The 15,227-nt window shown below is 41.1% G+C and overlaps 1 protein-coding gene across 11 annotated transcripts in view; it reads left to right on the top strand.

Annotated features, from left to right (window-relative positions):
• Positions 1 to 5,173: 5,173 nt before the first annotated feature.
• Positions 5,174 to 15,227, top strand: part of ZNF670 (zinc finger protein 670) — a 66,078-nt gene continuing 56,024 nt past the window's right edge. For all 11 annotated transcript variants that reach the window (XR_004737001.3, XR_004737000.3, XR_013529910.1 and 8 more), the window contains exon 1: positions 5,174 to 5,347. Coding sequence is in view for 1 of the 11 variants with exons in the window: in XM_008985655.6 (XP_008983903.3) it covers positions 5,345 to 5,347 (3 nt within the window). In the remaining 10 variants the exon portion in view is untranslated. The remainder of the gene's footprint in view (positions 5,348 to 15,227) is intronic.

Genomic DNA, 15,227 nt, shown 5'->3' with positions numbered 1-15,227 from the left:
GATCACCTGCGGCTGGGAATTGGAGATCAGCCTGGCCAATGTGGTGAAACGCCGCCTCTACTAAAAATAAAAATTAGCGGGGTATGCTGGCGCGTGCCTGTAATCCCAACTACTCAGGAGGCTGAGGCAGGAGAATTGCCTGAACCCAGGAGGTGGAAGTTGCAGTGAGCCGAGATCGTGCCACTGCACTCCAGCCTGGTCAACAGAGCAACACTCTGTCTCAAAAAAAGAACAAACAGGTAAGAACAGCCCAAAAACCCAAGAAAAACACAATGAAGGTTTCCAGTTCTGCAAAACATTAAAACACATTATGATCTTAAAGCAGTATGGTGTTGACGCAAGAATAGGTGAACAGATCAGGACAGCAGAAAAATCAGAAATACCCTAAAAAAGATGGAAATAAATTGATTATTCACAAGCTATAGTAAGATAAAGGATAAATGAAGGATAAGTCTAAATGGTAAAAAAATATATATATACAAATAGTTGAAGAAAACATTGGTAAATACTTCTACTTGCTGTGAGAATAAATCCGGCTTATGACTCAAACCAAAAAATATTTAAAAATGATTACAATAGGCCGGGCGCGGTGGCTCACGCCTGTAATCCCAGCACTTTGGGAGGCTGAGATGGGTGGATCACGAGGTCAAGAGCTTGAGACCATCCTGGTCAACAAGGTGAAACCCCGTCTCTACTAAAAATACGAAAATTAGCTGGGCATGGTGGTGCACGCCTGTAGTCCCAGCTACTCGGGAGGCTGAGGCAGGAGAATTGCTCGAACCCAGAAGGCAGAGGTTGCGGTGAGTCGAGATCGTGCCATTGCACTCCACTCTGGGTAACAAGAGCGAAATTCTGTCTCAAAAATAAATAAAATGATTACAATATAAAATCAGTATTTTGTGCATGTTAGGAAACGCCATAAGCCTAGTAAAAAGGAAAATGCCAAATGGGCATCTTTTTGCACCTTCCATAACAGAAAAAAAGGAGCACACAATGCCTGTTTGCTCCAGAAAATAAGCTTTCAAAACATACAGGATCATGGTTCAAGGAGGGCAATGTAAAGACTCCCTCACTTAAGATGGGACAATTTGGCTGGGCGCAGTGCCTCACGCCTCTAATCCCAGCACTTTGGGAAGCCTAGGTGGGGGGATCACTTGAGGTCACCAGCCTGGCCAATATGGTGAAACCCCGTGTCTACTAAAAAAACAAAATTAGCCCGGCGTGGTGGTGGGTGCCTGTAATCCCAACTACTCAGCCAGCTAAGGCACGAGAATCACTTGAATCTCGGGGGCAGATATTGCAGTCAGCCGAGATCATGCCACTGCACTCCAGCCTGGGTAACAGAGTGAGACTCGGTCTCAAAGAAAAGAAGTGGGGTGGGGGGGTGTTATAATTTGAGTTCAAAAAGTAGATATAGACTGCAGTATATGGACTCATTAAATACACAAAAATAAGGTTAGAAAAAATACATTTTTAGCAAAAGCTCAGAGAATGAGACGAGGCCACATCTTCAGACGAATTTTCGTCACTCAGCGATTAGCTGATTCCCAGTGGAGGAGCCCCACAGGTCGCCAGCGCGACTCTTGTGGCCGCTGCAGTGGTTTTGCCGGAGTCTCGGCGCAGCAGCTCTTCATGCAGAGCCAACGGGACTGCTTCCCCTACTAACCGGAGTTTGGAGCTCTGGGAAGTTAGAGCCGCTTGTTGCGGACTCAAGAGGGAAGCCAGACCAGAGTTTCCCGGGCAGAAGAGCACCATCAGTCTTATCGCTGCTATTTAGGCTGCCACAGTGGGTTGCTCGGATCCCAGCACTGGGAATCAATAAGTCAGACGTCGACTCAGAAACCTAATTAGAAAGGCGGTTCATCTACAATGAAGGGGAAAAAAACAGCCTAAGAAGGCCGAGTATACTCAAAATCAGAACCCATCAGCAACGGAACAAGCCCTGATGGAAAAGGACTCATCAGCAACCAAACAAGCCCTGATGGAAAAGGACTCATCAGTAACGGAACAAGCCCTGATGGAAAAGGACTGTGTTCCATTATCTGAAGTAGGCTTTAAAAGGTGGATGATAAGAAACTTCTGGGAGTTAAAGGAACTTGTTCTAACCCAATGTAAAGAAACTAAGAACTTGGAAAAAAGGTTCGATGAAATGTTGAAAAGAATAGACAATATAGAGAGGAATACAAATGAACTTACGGAGTTGAAAAATACAACACGAGAACTTAGTGAAATATGTACAAGCTTAAACAGCCGAATGGATCAAGCGGAAGAAAGGGTATCAGAGGTCGAAGATCAACTTAATGAAACAAAATGACAAGACAAGAATAGAGAAAAAAGGATAAAAAGGAATGAGCAAAGTCTCCAAGCAATATGGGACTATGTGAAAAGACCTAATATACGCTTGATAGGTGTACCTGAATGTGACGGAGAGAATGAATTCAAGCTGGAAAATACTCTCCAGGACATTATCCAGGAAAATTTTCCTAATTTAGCAAAGCAGGACATTATTCAACCCCAGGCAATACAGAGAACACCACAAAGATATTCCTCAAGAAGACCAACCCCAAGGCACATAATCGTTAGATTCACCAAGATTGAAACGAAGAAGAAAATATTAAGGGCAGCCAGAGAGAAAGATCAAGTTACCCATAAAGGTAAGCCTATTAGGCTTACAGCAGATCTCTCAACGGAAACCCTACAAGCTAGAAGAGAGTGGGGGCCAGTATTCAATATACTTAATCAACAGAACTTTCAGCCCAGAATTTCATATCCTGCCAATTTAAGCTTTACATTTGAAGGAAAAATAAAATCTTTTAGGAACAAGCAAGTACTCAGAGATTTTATTACCACCAGGCCTGCTTTACAAGAACTTCTAAAAGAAGCATTATACACAGAAAGGAACAACCAGTATGACCCTTTCTAAAAATACACCAAAAAGTGGCCGGGTGCGGTGGCTCAAGCCTGTAATCGCAGCACTTTGGGAGGCCGAGGCGGGTGGATCACAAGGTCAGGAGATCGACACCATCCTGGTCAACATGGTGAAACCCCGTCTCTACTAAAAATACAAAAAATTAGCTGGGCATGGTGGCGCGTGCCTGTGATCCCAGCTACTCAGGAGGCTGAGGCAGGAGAATTGCCTGAACCCAGAAGGCGGAGGGTGCAGTGAGCCGAGATCGCGCCATTGCACTCCAGCCTGGGTAACAAGCGCGAAACTCCGTCTCAAAAAAAAAAACAAAACACCAAAAAGTAAAGAGCATTAACATAAAGAAGAATTTTTATCAATGAAAGGACAAAATAGCCAGTTAATATCAAATGGCAGCAACCCTAAATTTAAATCGACCAAATCTCCCAATCAAAAGATACAGACAAAATCTAACGGTATATCCAAAGATATACACAGACTCAAAATAAAGGGTTGGAAAAAAAAAAAACGTACCAACCAAATGGAGAGCAAAAATAAATAATAAAAAGCAGGAGTTGTAATTTTCACATTTGACAAAATAGATTTCAAAGCTACAAGGATACAAGTGTAAAAGGATTAATGTAATAATAAGAGATCTTAACACCCAGATACATAAGACCCATAATGAGATTTAGATTCAACGAGACAGAAAATTGATAACGATATCCGGGACTGGAACTAAGATCCAGAACAAATAAACTCAATAGAGCTCTCCATTTTAAACACACAAAATACACATTATCCACAAAATCTAACGATATATCTAAAGATATACAAAGACTCAAAACAAGGGGATAGAAAAAAACTCACCAACCAAATGGAGAGCAAAAATAAATAAATAAAAAGCAGGAGTTGCAATTCTCACACTTAATAAAATAGATTTCAAAGCTACAAGGATGCAAGGGTAAAAGGATTAATGTAACAATAAGAGATCTTAACACCCAGATACATAAGACACATAATGAGATTTAGATTCAACGAGACAACAAATTGATAACGATATCCAGGACTTGAACTCAGAGCCAGAACAAATAAACACAATAGAGGTCTCCATTTTAAACACATAAAATATGCATTAACCACTTTAAACACTCAAAATATTGATCGGCCATTATTGAAACCCATTTTAGGAATGAAGTAATATTCCTTTTTCCCTCTTTTTCTTTTTTTTCCCTTCTTTTTCTCTTTTTCCCTCTAAAAAAAAAAAATAAAATAAGAAAAAGAAAAAAAAAAAAAAAATACATTTTTTTGTTTGCCGAGGCCACACTGTCATTATTATGACAGTTGATAAAAGGGAGAATCAAGCTTTTATTCTTCCTTTGCTGATAGGCTATTTTTAATGTAAAAGAGCTCATGAGAAAACACAATTTTTAATAGAAGAATGAGAACTAATACATGTGGAGAAAATAATTAGAAAACCACTATTTGGCAACTGTCACTGAGATAAGTGAAATTAGGAAATAGTAATCGATAACTGAAGAGTTATGTCAAAGGAACAGGCAGGCATTCCTGGATTCCTCGATCAACCTTAAAGTGGTAAAACCACACACGTGTATCCAAATGTCCTATCTGAATTGAAACATGCTGGTAGCTTAATGTACAGAGTGACTTTGAAAATTTAATATCCAACCAAATCATTGATAATACTATATCCATCACCTATTGAAACAATATTTTTTGATACATTTGGTTAAATCATTGTAATACATTCCACGTTTTTTCTTTTCTATCGCTACTGGGACATTTAAAATAACACACGTGGCTCTCATTTTATTTCTATTGGACATTGCTACCTGAGAGGACGTTCTCTTTTCAAGTCAGGCTGCCTCTAATCCCACTGGGAGCAAGAAAATTCAAGATGCCTCCTTAAAAGACAAGAGGCTAGGAAAGTGTGAAATCTGAAATGTTAAAATAATTATCATAGTGTTTCCAGTTGTAAATATCACACAGATTACTCATAAATGGACATAATCTTTTGTATACGGTTAAATGGGAAAGTCCCAGGGGGCGCCAGGTATCAGCAAAGGGCAGAATCCTTGCCAGAAAAGGACTGCAAGAAAGAACTCGGCCTTACTGAGCCCCGGTCTGATTGCATCTCCTGTCACTCAGGACTGAGGGGGCGGGGCCTAAGGCCGTGTCCAATCGAGCGCTGGGAAGGGAGCCGTACTCTCAAGCGCACGGCGAAAGGAGGGGCAGCTTCCGGGACCTGGCGGGGTCTTTGTGTTAGGCAGCGCGGATGCGGACCTCTCGGTGCCTCCGCGCTGTTCCCTCCCCTTCGCCCTGGGAGGAGGGCCCCGTGGTTCCGCGCAGCTTTTGTTGCTCTGGGACGTGCAGGTCCTGGAAGGTCCTTAGGGAGGACCCCAGACACCCGGAGACTGGGAAATGGTGAGTTTGCCGGCCGGGTGTCTGAGGGGAGCGGGGAGCCGGCAGGAAGCGGTTGTGGCTGACCCGGGCCTCCCCGCGGTGCGGACCCGAGTTTCCGTTGGTGCCTCGCGGCTTTAGCGGCACCGGATGGGGGCTGGACCAGCAGCCAGACCCGGGGCGGCCTGGCGTGTCTCTGCCCCGCCGCGCCTTCCAGGCCCGGAGTCCATTCTGGGCAGCTGTGCCCCTGCAGACCCGCGTCTCCCTCGGCTTGCGCGGTGCCCACGGGAGGGTCCCAGCGGAGAGTCCAGAGTTGGGGTTTGGGGTTCCTGTGTGGCAGGAACTGTGGTCTGGGAAGTCCCCCAAACCTCCTTTCTCCTGTTAGGAATAAAACTGAGGCGCCTTTAAAATATTAAAGAGTTTGTTTGAGCAGAGACGTGAATGAGGAAGCCACCAGCGTGGTTTGTGGTTTGGTGAAGGAAAGGCTTTTTATAAGGAGCCCGAGGAAGCAAGCCAGGGTGGAGCCGCCTCCCGTAGACTGTGGGGCTAGAGATCTCCTGGTTATGTAATCAGAGGTTAATTGGTGGGTTCGTGGTTACCGCTGTTTTATTTCCCTTTAAGTTACTAATTTACAAGCAATGCATGAGTTACTTTTTGGTTGGTTTATTCATGTGTGTATGTACATATGTATGATGGAGTCTCGGACCTTGTACTCAAGCGATCCTCCTACCCCAGTCTCACTAGTACCTGTATTTAATTATTTTTAACACTCCACCTGCCTTTTCTAAATGTATGGCAAGCAGAATCTCACATCAACGACCCTGTTCCCGCAGCCTAACTCTTATGGGACTTGTAGTAAAATCTGAAATTTCCAATTCTTTGCCTACATTCAAATGCAACATTATCAAGTCTTTGCGTTTTATTGTACATTTCGTACAGATGCAGTATGTTATTTTTTTCAGGGTAGTGAGTCGTTCTTAAAATATTTCCGAACGTTACACATGAGTAGAAAGCAGAAAATAATCAACTGACAGTTAATTGTAAAAAGAAAAAGAAAAAAAAAAGACTTTGCGCATCTCCTCATATTGTCTTTTTTGAGTGTGCACATCTTATCAGAATATCTTTGGAGTGAAGTTCCCCTTTGGACACTTTAGAGGGTGATATGTCCTCAGCCACCCTCGTATCTTTTCTTGGTCCTCTGGTTTAGCGGCCAGATCTCTTGGAGTGTCTAATGAATATCTCCTCCTGAGTCATCTCCTCCCAGAGGACAGTTTGAAATATGGGAGAAGAGCCTTTCCAGGCAGCATCTGGGTGCCCTGGAGGTGAGAGACGTCTCCTAGTATACTCTTCGTCTAAAAAGCAAATCCCGGGGGCATTAGGATTTTCTTCCTCCAACCACAGTTTTCATACTTCCGTGGAGACACGTAGGTGGGCAGCCAATCAGATGCTGGTGTTAAGGCAAGGAATACCCACCCCAATAAGGTGGTGCAAGAACCAGAAAAGCACCATCATCAGAATTATGTAAGAAGGGAGTTGGCTGAGTGTGGTGGCTCTCACCTGTAATCCCAGCATTTTGGGAGGCTGAGGTGGGGTGGATCACTTGAGGTCAGGAATTTGAGACCAGCTTTGCCAGTATGGTGAAACCTTGTCTCTACTAAGAATACAAAAATTAGCCCAGCATGGTGGTGGTTGCCTGTAATCGCAGCTACTCAGGAGGCTGAAGCAGGAGAATCACTTGAGGCCAGGAGGTGGAGGTTGCAGTGAGCTGAGATGGTGCCACAGCACTCCAGCCTGGGTGACAGAGCGAGAGTCAGTGTCGGAAAAAAAGGTTTATTCTGAAGTATTGCAGTGGGGAAAATGCAAGGTATAAGAGCTGCAAGCATGTTAAAGTTTAGGCAGAAAAGGGCTTAGTAATTCAGGCATACAGTGGGGCACAGTACAGTGTTTTCTTGGGAGGGTGGTCATTGAATATTTCTGTGAGGAGAATGGGACTGTGAGGATCTCTGAAATGATAAAATAACCCAGCTTGTCACTTGAGTGAGAGTTGTTGGTGTTCCTTTCAGCACAACCCCTCCCCAAGTTTATTGCCTTGAAGAGATTTATTCACTTAGTTCAGCTTCAGTTTTTCATTAACTTTAAAATATATTTTATTCATACAGCTTGAAAGAATATATATATATATTTCTAAAGAGACAAGAAAGAGGTGGTTTTCAGTGGGGAAAAAATCTAGTCATATTCCAAGGCAGGGGGTGTAATGAGAGCCAGCTTCCTCTGTCCCCCTCGCTTCCCTGTGGCTGTTCACTAAGAGGAAAAAAAAAAAATTCTTGTTAACCCCTTTCTTCCCAAAAGTGAATGTAGTAAGTTTCTCAGGTCTATTCTTTTTTGAGAGTGATTTCAAATGGAATTCTAGGGCTTTGCCTTGGGAATGGTATTTGTTTTCATGCTGCTGATAAAGACATACCTGGGACTGGGCAATTTACAAAAGAAAGGTTTAAAAGACTTAGGTTCCACATGGCTATGGAGGCCTCACAATCATAGCTGAAGGCATGGAGCAGCAAGTCACATCTTACGTGGAGGGTGGCAGACAGAGAGCTTGTGTAAAGAAACTCCCGTTTTTAAAACCATCAGATCTCATGAGACTTACTATCAGGAGAACAGCATGGGAAAGGCCTGCCCCCATTATTCAGTTACCTTCCACCAGGTTCCTCCCACCACATGTGGGAATTGTGGAAGTTACAATTCAAGTTGAGATTTGAGTGGGGGTACAGCTAAACCATGTCATAATGTTACCAGGGAAAAGTAGGGAAAAATCTCTTTTCCATTATGGCTACAGAAAAAAGAATACATTTCCACAAGCAAGTGTTGTAGATAAATTGGAGAATCACAAATATTTATCAAAACATCAGTGCCTCCTTTTTGTAGGGTGGAGAATTTATAACAGTGAATAACCGTGTTCTGTATCCTGTTACCTGGATATTGGGGTTTAATGCTAAATTTATTTTATTTTATTTTAATATCTTTTTTTTTTTTAGGGAGGGAAGGAGGAAGGGAGGAAGGCAGAAAGGGAGGGAAGGAGGAAGGGAGGGAGAAAGGAAGGGATGAAGGAAGGAAGGGAGGAAGGGGGAGAGGGGGGAGGGAGGGAAGGGAAGGGAAGGGAAGGAAGGAATTCAAGCAATGAGAGAGACATTGCCGACATGGATCTAGAGGTTTACAAGTTGATTTCTTTTTTTGAGACAAGGAAAGAAAAAAAAAATGAGTAAAGGAGAGAAAGGAAGAGGAAGAGAGAGAGGGAGGGTGAACGGAAATATTGCTTTATTCTGGAAAAAAAAAAACGGGTATTAATAATGGCCAGTGTTTCATTTAAACCTATGAGTAGGTGTGATGTGGTATTGACAAGAATGTTTATTTTGTGTATTTGAAGTGGGGAGCTCTATAAATATTTATTAAGTTTACTTGTTCTGGATCTGAGTTCGAGTCCTTGATATCCTTATTAATTTTCTGTCTCATTGAATCTAAGTCTCTATGTATCTGGGTGTTAGGATCATTAGCTCTTGTTGTTGCATTGATCCTTTTACCACTATATCTTTGTTGCTTTAAAATCTATTTTATCCGATACGAGAATTGCAACTCCTGCTTTTTATTTATTTATTTATTTATTTTTGCTCCCCATTTGGTTGGTAAATCTTTCTCCATCCCTTTGTTTTGAGTCTTTGTGTATCCTTGCATGTGAAACAGGTCTGGATGTAACATGCCGTTGGGTTTTGGCTGTGTCTTTTGATTGGGGGATTCAGTCGATTTAAATTTAGGGTTACTGCCATTTGATGTTTACTGGCTGTTTTATCCTTTCGTTGATGTAAATTCTTCTTTATGTTGATGCTCTTTACTTTCTGGTATATTTTTAGTAAGGCAAATACTGGTTGTTTCTTTCTGTGTGTAATGCTTCTTTCAGAAGCTCTTGTAAAGCAGGCCTGGTGGTAATAAAATCTCTGAGTTCTTGCTTGTTCGTAAAAGATTTTATTTTTCCTTCAGTTGTGAAGCTTAGTTTGGCTGGATATGAAATTCTGGGCTGAAGGTTCTGTTCTTTGAGGATGTTGAATATTGGCCCCCACTCTCTTCTGGCTTGTAGAGTTTCTGCTGAGAGATCTGCTGTAAGTCTGATAGGCTTGCCTTTGTGGGTAACCTGACCTTTCTCTCTGGCTGCCCTTAGTATTTTCTCCTTCATTTCAACCCTGGTGAATCTAACAATTATGTGCCTTGGGGTTGCTCTTCTTGAGGAATATCTTTGTGGTGTTCTCTGTATTACCTGGGGTTGAATATTGACCTGCTTTGCTAGTTTGGGAAAATTTTCCTGAATAATGTCCTGAAGGGTATTTTCCAGCTTGGATTCATTCTCTCCGTCACATTCAGGTACACCTATCAAACGTAAATTAGGTCTTTTCACATAGTCCCACATTTCTTGGAGACTTTGCTCATTCCTTTTTATCCTTTTTTCTCTAATCTTGTCTTCTCATTTTATTTCATTAAGTTGGACTTTGACTTCTGTTATCTTTTCTTTTACTTGAACAATTCGAGTGTTTAAACCTGTGCATACTTCTCGGAGTTCCTGTATTGTATTCTTCAGTTCCATTAATTCACTTATATTCCTCTCTAAGTTGTCTATTCTCAATAGGATTTTGTCAAACCTTTTTCAAAGTTCCTAGTTTCTTTACGTTGGGCTACAACATGTTCTTTTAACTCACAGAAGTTTCTTATTATCCATTCCCTGAAGAGTGATTCTGTTATTGGGATGCGCTCGTTCTCCGTCGAGCCTTGTTCCATTGTTGATGTGGAACTGTGATCATCTTTAGAGGGAGAGGCGTTCTGATTTTGAGTATTCTCAGCCTTTTTACGCTGGTTTCTTCCCATCATTGTTAATGCTAAATTTTATGGGCCAGGACTTGGCAACTCCTAGAGATGATTTGTTATCATGAACATAATAAATAAGTGACATGTTTGTTGTATGGTAGGGATAGATACTTCAGCTTTTCCAGTTGAGGTATTAAGTGTAAGTGCCTTACAATTTCCTTCTCTCCTATAAACGTAAACACTGAATTTGAGTGATTTTTCTGGATTCTTCAAATATTATACTTTAAAAACTTAAACCAACTGAATAACCTTGACTGAGAAACAGAAGCTGGAGCTCAGTTACTGCCAGCAAAGGCCATTGTGAGGCCTGTAAAGGATCATGGAAGGCCTACTCAGGTCTTTGGGAGCCTCCTTTACAGATGTCCCCACCTGCTCACCCCAGCCGTGAAAGGAATTCTTTATATTGAGAGAGGCTAGAGTCCTGGAAATCTGGTGTTCACAGGTGGATGTGGTTGGCCCTGGAGGGAAAGGATGGAATCCCCTTTTTAAGTGTGTAATTTTTTCATTGTCCTGACATTCTTTCTAGACATTATTCAATAAAGCAGGGGTTGCTAATCCCTGGGCCATGGACCAGTACCTGTCAGTGGCCTGTTAGGATCCAGGCTATGCAGCAGGTGAGCGGCAGGTGAGCGAACGTTACTGCCTGTGCTCTTCCTCCTGTCAGATCAGTGGTGGCATTAGAGTCTCAAAGGAGCATGAAGCCTATTGTGAACTGTGCAGGGGAAGGCTCTAGGTTGTGTGCTTTTTATGAGAATATAATGCCTGATGATCTGAAGTAGAAAGTTTGGTCCCCAAACTATCTCCATCATCCATGGAAAAATCGTCTTCCGTGAAACCAGTCTCTGGTGCCAAAAAGTTTGGGGACTGCTGCAATAAAGTAAATTCAGAATTATGTAAGAGGGTAGTTTATTCTTAAGTATTGCAATGTGGAAAAACACCAGGGGTAAGAGCTGCAGGCATGTTAAAGGTTAAGCAGAAAAGGACTTTCTTTCATAGGAAGGAGCAGACTAGATTAGAAAGGAGGGGAGAGGAAGAGGGCCAGATGGATTCTAGATCAGAGAACATTTCATCCTGAGGGAGAGGAAGAGGGCCAGATGGATTCTAGATCAGAGAACATTTCATCCTGAGGTCAGCGTAAAGAGGGCTCAGCCTGAGAGTGTATCAAAGTTCAGGGGCTGGAGGGAAGGAGGGAAACTTAAGGAAAATTTGGATAACAAGTATTTTGTTCTGACCACTGAAGACGAATTTGTTCAGCTAATTGGTTATGAGGAAAAAAAAATCACAGTGTCTGTTTCTGGCCTGATGATACGTAAAGGAAGCATCACCTAAGTCATAATGAGAAGGTGTTTGTTTTCATCAGGCTGTTCCTGGAGAACACAAAGAATGTTTTTGTTGTTGTTTTTTAAGTTGCAGATATTTAACAGGATTACCCACTCACCCCATCTTCCCCTGCTATGTTCGCTTGTCCTTTACAACTCTTCCATTGAGTTGTTCCTGAGTCACATCTTTTATAATAAACTAGTAAACATCAGTAAATTGTTTTTGCTGAGTTCTGGGAGTAGTTTTTTTTCACATCATCAAACATGAGGAAGGGGTGATGGGAACCTTTGACTTAGAAGCAATTGGTCAGAAGGACAGATGGGCCCCTGGGGCTTGCAGCTGACACATGCAGTGTGGGCAGCGTTGTGGAACTGATCTGTGAGCTTGTGGGGAATGCTAGACTGAGTGGTGTCAGAATTTAATTGCTGGACAATTAGTAGGTGTTAGAGAATTAGTTGGTGTTCAGCAAAGTCCACACATTTGGTATCAGAAAAAAGACTCACAGATCAGAGCCTTCACCTGACTCTGGGAGAGTGTTTGGTCGCTGGTGAGAATTGAGACCCTGGAGAAGAAAGCATTTCCTTACTGTAAGCTGGGGATAATAGGGTGTATGGAGCTCCCAGAATTAAATTTCCAGTTCCACAGCCTTCCTTCACTCATTCCCTCGGAATGAACCCCCTTAGGCCATCTCCACCTTGAGAGTGGTCCCCAAGCTTCAGAACATATTTAACCCACGGAGCATGGGGTTCATCTTTATAAAATCTTGCTGGCACATAATTTTCATTTGGGCAAGTATTTAAGAATTTTATTCCATGATTTGAATGTGAGATTTTTCTTGGTTAAAAACAAGTGAATTGAGTGATATGACCTGAAAAAAATATATATAATTTTTGAAATAAATTGTTTTATGCTAAGTTTAAATAATAAGACTCTAAAGTAATGGGCTCACTATCCAGGTGAATAAACAGACTTTGTGCAGTTCTGGTGTTCTAATCTTTTCTAACTTTTGCTCAGAGATGTGAACCACAGTTCTAATTATTTTTTCTTATTTTTTGTATATTAACCATCTGTTTATCATGAAGCAGAATTTTGCTCTTTTTTTATGGCTGCATAGTTTTACCTTTTGAATTTTTAGTAGCTTAATGTTACTATTAATATACTACTAATATTGTGCTGAAAATATATTTTTTAAAATATATATTAAATTTTGTTTGAAATAATAAGGGTGGGCACAGTGGCTCACCCCTGTAATCTCAGCACTTTGGGAGGCTGATCTGGGTAGATTACTTTAGTTCAGGAGTTTGAGACCAGCCTGGGCAACATGATGAAACCCTGTCTGTACTTCTAAAAAAAAAAAGCCAGGCATTGGTGGTTTGCAGCTGTGAACTTGGGAGGCTGAGGTGGGAGGATCACTTGAGCCTGAGAGTTCCAGGCTATAGTGAGCTGTAATTGCACCATTGCACTTCAGCATGGGCAACATAGTGAGACCCAGTCTAAAATAATAATAATAATAAATAAATACAACTGTGAAAGCAAATATGAATATTTAGTAAAAGGTATTTTAGTCAATTTATAAATGAGTCCTTACATTTTAATGAAAATCCAAAATAGATAACTTAAAAAAACAGTATATATAAAAGATTTCATAGTACTTTAAGGCATGAGATTATTACCTTCATATTCAGACCTTCATCATTCACAAATTTTTCTTTTTTTATTCAACTTTTATTTTAGGTTTAGGGGCTACGTGTGCAGGGTTGTGACATGGGTCAAATTTGTATCAGTAGGATTTGGTGTACAAATGATTTTATCACTCAGGTGGTGAGCATAGTAACCAATAGGTAGTTTTTTGACTCTCACCCTTCTTCCATTATTCATCTTCAAGTATGGCCAGTGTCTGTTTACCTCTTTGTGTCTATGTGTTACTCAGTGTTTAGCTCCCACTTATAAGTGAGAACATGCAGTATTTGGTTCTCTGTCACTGTGTTAATTTGCTTAGGATAATGGTCTTCAACTACATCCATGTTGCTGCAGCGTGTGATTTTGCCCTTTTCTACGGTTGTGTAATATTCCCTGAGGTAAATATACCACGTTTTCTTTATCCATTTTACTATTGATGGGCATATAGGTTAATTCTATGACTTTGCTATTGTGAATAGTGCTGCAGTGAATATACACACACATAGGCCTCTTTGGTAGAATGATTTATATTCCCTAGAAATATATATCCAGTAATAGGATTGCTGGGTTGAGTGGTAGTGCTGTTTTAAGGTCTTCGAGAAATCTCCAAAATGCTTTCCACAATGGAAATGAAGCTAATTTACATCCCCACCAGCAGTGTATAAGCATTCCCTTTTCTCTGCAACCTCACAAACATCTGTTATTTTCTGACTTTTTTGTAATAGTTATTCTGACAGAATTGGATTTTTTCTAATGATTAGATGTTGAGCATTTTTTCCACACACTTCTTGAGCATGTATATGTCTTTTTTTGAGAAGCGTTTGTTCATATTCTTGCCCATTTTTTCATGCAGTTTTTTTTTCCTTGTTGATTTGCTCAATTTCTTACAGATTCTGGATATTAAACCTTCGTCAGATACATAAATAGCAAATATTTTCTCCCATTCTATAGGTTGTCTGTTTACCCTGCTGACAGTTTATCTTGCTGTGTAGAGGCTCTCTAGTTTGTTTAGGTCCCATTTCTTTAGTTTTGTTTTTGTTGTAATTGCTTTTGGAGACTTTGTAATGAAATATTTGCCAAGGATTATGTCCATAATGGTATGTCCTGTTTTCCTCTAGGGTTTTTATAGTTTTAGATTTTACATTGAAGTCTAATCCATGTTTTTTTCTTAATTTTTTTTTAAAATTTTCGTGGGTGCATACTAGGTGTATACATTTATGGGGTACAGGAGATGTTTTGATACAGGGATGCAATCTGTAATAATCACATCATGGAGAATAGGGTGCCCATCCCAAGCTTTTATTTTTTGTATTACAAACAATCCAGTTATACTTAGTTATTTAAAGTGTACAATTAAATTATTACTAACTCTAATTGTTCTGTTCTGCTGTCACATGCTAGGTCTTTTTTTTCTTTTCTTTCCTTTCCCTGAGTTAGAGTGGATAACATTGCAACATGCTAGGTCTTAATTTATTCTTTCTGTTTTTTAAATACCCATTAACTATCCCACCTCTTCCCCAATCACCCCATTACACTTCCCAACCTCTGGTAACCATCCTTCTACTCTCTTAAGAACATGAGAGGCCGGGCGCGGTGGCTCACGCCTATAATCCCAGCACTTTGGGAGGCCGAGATGGGTGGATCACGAGGTCAAGAGATCGAGACCATGCTGGTCAACATGGTGAAACCCCGTCTCTACTAAAAATACAAAAACTAGCTGGGCTGGTGGCACACGCCTGTAGTCCCAGCTACTTGGGAGGCTGAGGCAGGAGAATTCCTTGAACACAGGAGATGGAGGTTGAGGTGAGCCAAGATCATGCCATTGCACTCCAGCCTGGGTAACAAGAGCAAAACTCCATCTAAAAAAAAAAGAACATGAGATGTTTGTCTTTCTGTGCCTGGCTTATTTGACTCAGCATAATGACTTTTAGTTTCACCCATGTTATTGCAGATGACAGGATCTCATTCTTTTTTATGGCTAAATAGTACTCCATTGTGT

Source organism: Callithrix jacchus, chromosome 19 (assembly GCF_049354715.1).
Source record: "Callithrix jacchus isolate 240 chromosome 19, calJac240_pri, whole genome shotgun sequence".
NCBI lineage: Eukaryota > Metazoa > Chordata > Mammalia > Primates > Cebidae > Callithrix > Callithrix jacchus.
Note: the sequence above shows the minus strand (reverse complement) of the source record. Positions and strands in the feature narration are given on the sequence as shown.